Here is a 7,076-nt window from a genome sequence, read left to right as displayed (position 1 = left end):
AAATAAATATGATGCTGATGTATAGATTAAAGCATAATATCCGTCTTCCTTCCACATTAACTGTGTGAGTGAGGCGTTGACATATGGCTGGCGTTGTATAAAGACTTTGAATCATCCTCCACATGATATGATTTGCTTTATTGATGTCTGTCACGTTGCATAATCGCAGGATAGCCTGACCTGTTATAAGGAAACGGTCTAATCCTGTCCCACACAATTCGGCCTCTGCGCTCATCCGATTAAGGGAGCACATAACGCACACAGAAAACCATGATATTAAACCGATTAGGTCAGGTGAAATAGTCTAATTACACAGGATTATACTGTATATATATATATATATATATATACTCTAGAGTGGAATTATAAATTGATTAGTCTGCTAGGAATGAAACCCTTATGAAAAACTGCAGTTACATTCATCTCCTATAAATTATAAAGCAGAACATTTCTTTGACATGATTTTTTTAAAAACTGTTTTCCTACATACATTAGTTAATCACATAATATTCAATTCATTTCAATGCTTTATTTATCTCCGTAAGGGCTGCCCATCCAGTAGCTTCACATACACACAACAGATGGGAAAAGAAAGAGAAAACATACATATATCATTGTTAGACGTTAACATATTAGCATATAGCGCGTTATTATAGCCTAAACTTAAGTCAATTTGTTCACTAAAAGTGTGCAGGTCTTTCCCATGCGCTGAGCTGCTCACAGGGACGCGCAGCACCGCTCCTCTGCGTCGACACCCTCCTCCTCGCCATATGTTGTTGGGTTTTTTTTTTTTGTTTGTTTGTTTGTTTTTTGTTTTTTTGGTACATCATAGTTTTGTTATAGCAAATGATGTTTTTTGTTTTACAAATGACTGAGTGTAAAAATGAATCCCTGAATGCCTTTGTTTTTGACTTGCCTGTTCCAGCGTCCTTTAGCGGGCGTAACAGGTGCCATAAGCGTCCAGATGGGCCGTATAGTCTTTATCATAGAGTCAGCAGCCACAAAGACAAATGGATCACACGTTTCCCGAGGCCAACTCCCAAATAACCCGGGTACAATAAATTAGACATTTGTTTGGCGGCTGTATCTTACAAATTCTGCCACCTGTTTTCGGCGCGTATTTCGCCTTCCTGATCCTGTCCAATGGGAGCGAACGGCAGGACTGGAGGCGGAGAAAAGAGGGAGAGAAGTTGGAGGAGAGAGTGAGAGACAGACCCGAGGAGACAGTCAGCTGGAGACTGAGTGGAAGTCGGTGGAGTCACACATTAAATCACAGACTTCAGTGCTCATCTGAGGACTGTTGCCTAACGTCCAGCTTAGCGTTTTTTTTTTGGGGGGGGGGGGTGAGGTTTTTAGTTTTTGTTTTTGTGTGTGTGCGTTTTTTTGCCCCTCCTGTTTTACCGGTTGATGTTGTTGCACATTTTTTACGTGCAGCCACAGGTTGACCGATTTAATCCAAGCACCATGGATTACCCCTCTTCATCTGGTGTCGATTGTCAGGACTGACAGGATCGAAATGGGCACCGTCCTCAGATCACTGATGACAGAGGGAGAAACAAACTGATCATATCAAGTGAGCGGAGACGGAGGCAACATCTGTGGGAAGCGACGCGCAATTTCGACAGACGAGCGAGGACCTGTGGAGGAGCTATATGAAAGGAGGCGAAAAGATGCTGGGATGGCCGTGACAGGATGAAAAAGAAAAAGTGTGGTGGTCTATTTTCATCCAGCCAGTGATTCAACACAACTAACCTGGGGGACAGGGACTGAGAGAGAAGAGGTAGGAGGTAGGTAGAGAAACAGACAGGGAGGAGGGGGCCGTGAAGGTGTCTGGTTATATCATACTGAAAGTAGGTTATTGTTTTTGGATCAATCAAATGCAACCAAATGCGGCCAACTTATGGTTAACTAGTCACAGTACTTCCCTTGCTATCAAAATTCACTCATGTGGAATTATCATCCTTTAGTCTCTGAGCCTGATCTCATTTCCATGGTTTAAAGCCAGAGGATTTGTACCATCCTCCAGGCTAACGACAGTGTAACACAGATGACATTTTATGGCATAGACTGCTGGAAGCACTGTGGGATGTGAGAGAAGAAGAGGACACTGGGAAACAGAGAGAGAGAGAGAGCGCTGAGAGAGGCTGACTGGGCAGCTGACTCAAATGTGACTCAAGGAATAACATATTCCCCAATTACGACCACTTTTCTTCACTCTGCTGCCCCTCTTTGTCACACATCTCCAGCTTTTGGAGTTCAGTCATTCCCCTAAATTTGCTCTAACTAACCACTGTCCATCAGAATTGTCCTCCACTCCTCGCTCCACCCTCTCTCACTTCTGTCTGTCCTGTCTTCATTGCTACAGTCATGATAAAGAGTATGCATTCTCTATTGTTTTCCTCTTGTATTTCTCTTCACAGTTCTCCTCTTCTCTTTTTTGTGTTTGTCTGTAGACAGGTGCGTGGCCACAGCCGTGACCATGGAGCCTCCCCCCTCTCTGAGCTTGGCTCTGCTAGGAGGGAGTGAGGATGAGGACCAGCGCTTCCTCTTTCCGCTGGGCATTATATCCCATCCTTCCACCACTGGCAATCAGCCAGGATCAAACCACTCCAACCACATGGGAGGATCAAGCCTCGACCGTTTAAATGGCAGCACCCCATCCCCGTCCCCTGCCACGCCCAACTTACCTCCAGCATCGCTCCCCAAGTTACCCCTGTCCTCCTCAGGAGCTCAGCCTCTGCCCCCACCCATCCCCAACGCCCTGCACCCCACCAGCACCCCACTGTCCTCCTGCTTGGGTTCTCAGCACAGCCTGAGCGGGGACAACTCCCCAGTCTACAACGCCCTCTTTTACTCCTCCCACTCGCCCTCTATGGAGCGGGAGAGGGACAGAGAGCGTGACAGGGACAGAGAAAGAGAGAGGGGCTCCAAACACAGACAGGCTAGCCCTCTGGTTCACCGTAGGGACAGTAACCCCTTCACGGAGATCGCCATGAGCTCCTGTAAGTACACAGGTGGGGTCATGAAGCCCCTCAGCCGCCTCAGCGCCTCCCGCAGAAACCTCATCGAATCAGACAGCAGCAGTGAAACCAAAGAGGGTGGCGTCGCAGCTGTTGCCGGGGCAACGGCCGCTGGGGGGCATGACCGACAACGAGAAGCCCCACCTACCTCTTCAGTGGCCCAGTCCTCTACCAATCAACCCCCAATCCAGAGCCCTCCAGAGATTGTGATTTCATCCAAAGAAGACTCGCCGTACCCTAGAGGAGGGTATGACATCACTGACTCCACATCCAACCAGATGTCCATCTATCACCAGAACCACGCGCTGGTGGAGAGCAGGCGGGCACAGCCAGGGAGGAGCAGCAGGCAAGGAGGGGTCGGGGCGGTGGGCACCGGGGCTAGGGGCAGCACCTCCAAGGCCCCCAAACGGAAGAACCAAAACATTGGCTATAAACTGGGGCATCGCAGGGCATTGTTTGAGAAGAGGAAGAGGCTGAGTGACTATGCCCTCATCTTCGGAATGTTTGGCATCGTTGTCATGGTGATTGAGACGGAGCTGTCATGGGGCGTGTACACAAAGGTGAGGGGACGGACCAGTGATATCTAATGATCGCTTTACAAGCCATAGTTAGTACTACCCATAATGTCTGCTGTGGCTCTGGAGGAGAGAAACACCCTTATGATGTCACAATGATGTCATCAGGGTTATCTTGGATTGGGTTGTGACTACAAATTTACAGAAAGCCTGAGTTACAAACTGGGGGTGTGGCTTTTCAAAGACGTGCATTTATCAGGCAGGGTCAGTCTAGTGACACACAGCCATGAAAGTTGCATAATGGGAAATGTAGGCTCCAGTGTTTGACCCATACTCGGGGCTAAAAGTCAGGGTATCTTTGTCTCTGCAATTTCAGTTTTGACTACACTGCTTTTCATCTGTCTCTCACAAGGCCTCCAACTTAATGGTGAAATGGTAATTTGATGGAGTGCCCCTTTAATGTAGTGTAACAAAGAGAAGCTACGTGCACTGGTGCTTGGCTGTAATCCCGGTCTAACCTTGGCTCTTTTTAAACATTTTTGAGTCACTTTCACCTTTATTGTGATAGTATCCAGTGACAGGAAATGTAGGGGAAGGGTCAAAGGAAGGGGATGACATGTAAAAAGGTCACCAGCTAGGCTCAAACCAGGGACGTTAAATAGTATGCATATTAACCCAGGTCACAAGGGCGACCAAACCTTGAGTATTTTGGATGGGTCAGTGGCCAGATAACTGGAATCAGCTTTCACCAGTTAATCACCTAATTCATGATTGGTACACCCCACTCAGTCAGCACTATGCCCATGTTGTTGGAGGATTGTGTACTGTAATGACCAGGCTTGACAGTTGCTGCTTCTCGGTGATGTAATGCAAGGATGCAGAGGACATGGGGTGGGGTGGGGGTGGGGATGGGGGTGGTGGGGGGGGACAGATTATCAGTAGGAGGCCAGGATCTCATTTGTCTGTGTAATGGGGAGTGTAATAAGCTGAATCGGCCCTTGGCTGCTATTGTCTGTTTATTTTGGTCGTGTGTGTGTGTGCGTGTGTGTGTAAGTGTCCAAGGGTCCCAGTAAGCCCAGCAGCATGTTGCACTCACCTTCCTGATGTAGAGATACTTCTATCCTCGTTTCATCCTGACTTTCGCTCTGACACATCACAGAGAGCTGGTTTCTTTAGTTAATAAGGTGGAAACATTACTTCTACTTATCCAGCTTGTCACATATGGATCACTGATCGTGTGAAGGAGGATGGTGGATCATGTGAGTGCACAGATTCACAGGTAGCCTATTACAATAGGCAAGCTGGGTGTGTCTCTCCTCTCTATCTCCCTCCTCTCTGTTTCTCTGTCAGTCCGTTTGTTGACTGCGGTCTCTAGTTGATACTTGGTCTCACTCTGTTCTTGTCATTGCTAGAAAGATCTGCCTGTTCTGTTTTGTTGGCTGTTCCTTGGCTTCTTTTCTCCTTGGCTTCTGTCTCCTACTCGTTATTTTATGAAAATCACAGTTTTAGAGGCAGTGGGTCTCTTTTTATTAATGAAAATTCACGGTTTGAATTCCTCTCTCTCTCAATCCCTACATGTCTCTTTTCTTCCTTTTAGTCAGCCTATTCTCCTCCCCAAAGGAGACAGCCGACTCTTTCTCTGTCTGTCTCCTTTCTATTTCAACTCCGCGCCTGTCTCTTTATACTGCTTTCTTTTTTCCTTTCTTTCATTTTTCCCCCTCACTTTCTCTCTCCCTCTGCTCCTCTGCTCTTCCAGTGGGCGTCAAACTGGGGGAGTGTGATCGGAAGAGAGAAGCGGCTGGGCGAGAAATGAAAGGCTGTAGAAGGAGAGAAAAAGGAAAGGCGATAATGAAAAGCCTGATTTAGGTTCTTAAGCTACAACCAATATAGTCCTCATCTGAATCAGGCGGCATTGTCTATCAATAAGAATTGATGGACAACTTTGAATTTGAGCAGGGCAGCCACTCTGTTTGCAGGTGCTCTTAGCTACTATATTGATTAATCTATGTTCATTAAGATATCTAGTTAAAAAAGGATGTCAGAGTTAAGGCAGAAGAGTATGTAAAATATCTTTGGACCTCATTGTCTCCTTTCAGGGTTGTACATTTTTAAAGAGAGGTTGAATCCAGAGAGTTAAGTATGCTTCAGCAAAGCCTGGTCAAAATTCATTTTTAAATGCCAAGTTATATATATTTTTTTCTTGTTTCTTTTTTTCTTCTTCTTTTTTTTTTTTTTTTTTTTTTTTTATGGTTTGGTTTGACTCCAACGGATACTGGCGTTCCATCAGACAGTTCAAGCCCTCACTTAGATAATTGAGGTGGAAAGAAGCCCGCTGGTTGTTGTGAAAAATGGTTAGAGATCATGAGGATGAAAGAGAGAACGGAAAAGGAGATGGATGGGGGACAGCAGAGAGAGAAGTGGAAGGGTTCATGCAGTGCTTTAAACCAGTCTAAGGGGGAAGCCTTGAATGATTTTTTTCTATTGATTACTGATAATCACTCACCCACACATGCACTGTCCACCCCCCAACACACATGCCGTACAAATGTGCCCATTGAAAATGGATGCTGACTTTCAGAGGAGCTATATTGTGTGCTGTGTATTGACAGCCATCCTTGAGAGGTGGAATGAGCACTCATGAGGAAATTTGATAGGTACAGATCATTTTTCATTACTGAAAATATAAACAGTATGTATGTATGTGTATATATATATATCCTGTTAACAGCTTCATAAGACATTGTGTCTTTGACAATAGCTATAAACTCAATGTCACTGTTTACTGCCAATGTATGAATGTCTACCAAGTGCTCCCGCACTTTTTTCAGCAGGTCCAGCTGCTCTGTGTTGCTCCCAAAAATAGAGATGAAGAATAAGAATGGAACTAAACAGGGTGGGTTGGATGGTGCATGTGTGTGTTAGTGAGTGTGTTCGCAGGGATAAAGAGAGAGAGGTTAACAGAGGAGGACATGGTGTTCGTGACTGTGGATATAGTGAGTAAGCATACGTATATTCATGTGCAGAAACAGATTTCAGACCCTGTCAGCACATAGTGTAGCTACAGCTGAGATATTCCGGTAATTGTATTACAGCCTCTACCTTCAGTTATTATCAAGTCAAGCTCTAGACAAACACTAGGTCCATGATTAAGGCCACATCTGAGATCAGAAGGTTATGTTTTTTTTGCACATTAAAACTGTTCTCGTGTACTGCATGTACAGTATATTCAGCACTCTCATAAATCCCTGTACTGTAAATCTACAATCACAGTTATTGAGCCAAGAAAGTCTATGCAGAGAGAACGCTGGATGATGAAATAATTCATGAATGTGAAATAATTTAATTTGCTCTCAGGCAGAATTGTGAGTTTTCACACAAAAGCCATCCAACACAAAAGCAAAAGTGAGCCCTTCAAATGTCTATCATAACTTTTCTTGAGACATGTTTTGAGAGTCCGTTAGATGCTGTACATCTTTAGTGTCAAATATTGTACTGTATTTTATATACATGGTCTGTGGCACCTCTTCGTGATCAGTGTCAC

General features: G+C 45.2%; 1 protein-coding gene across 2 annotated transcripts in view; it reads left to right on the top strand.

Moving 5' to 3' along the window:
* The first annotated feature begins 704 nt into the window (after positions 1–704).
* The window catches only part of kcnn3 (potassium intermediate/small conductance calcium-activated channel, subfamily N, member 3), a 46,259-nt gene continuing 39,887 nt past the window's right edge, over positions 705–7,076 (top strand). The window contains exons 1-2 of one of the 2 annotated variants that reach the window (XM_071470132.1): positions 705–1,780; positions 2,454–3,580. In XM_071470132.1, coding sequence (XP_071326233.1) covers positions 2,480–3,580 — 1,101 coding nt within the window. In that variant the 5' untranslated portion in view covers positions 705–1,780; positions 2,454–2,479. Of the gene's footprint in view, positions 1,788–2,453; positions 3,581–7,076 lie in introns of both variants that reach the window. The other variant, XM_071470131.1, reaches the window with a different exon arrangement.

The sequence above is a fragment of the Trachinotus anak genome, unplaced genomic scaffold, assembly GCF_046630095.1.
Source record: "Trachinotus anak isolate AG129_WGS33_773 ecotype Australia unplaced genomic scaffold, CSIRO_AGI_Tana_v1 ptg000032l, whole genome shotgun sequence".
Lineage (NCBI taxonomy): Eukaryota > Metazoa > Chordata > Actinopteri > Carangiformes > Carangidae > Trachinotus > Trachinotus anak.
Note: the sequence above shows the minus strand (reverse complement) of the source record. Positions and strands in the feature narration are given on the sequence as shown.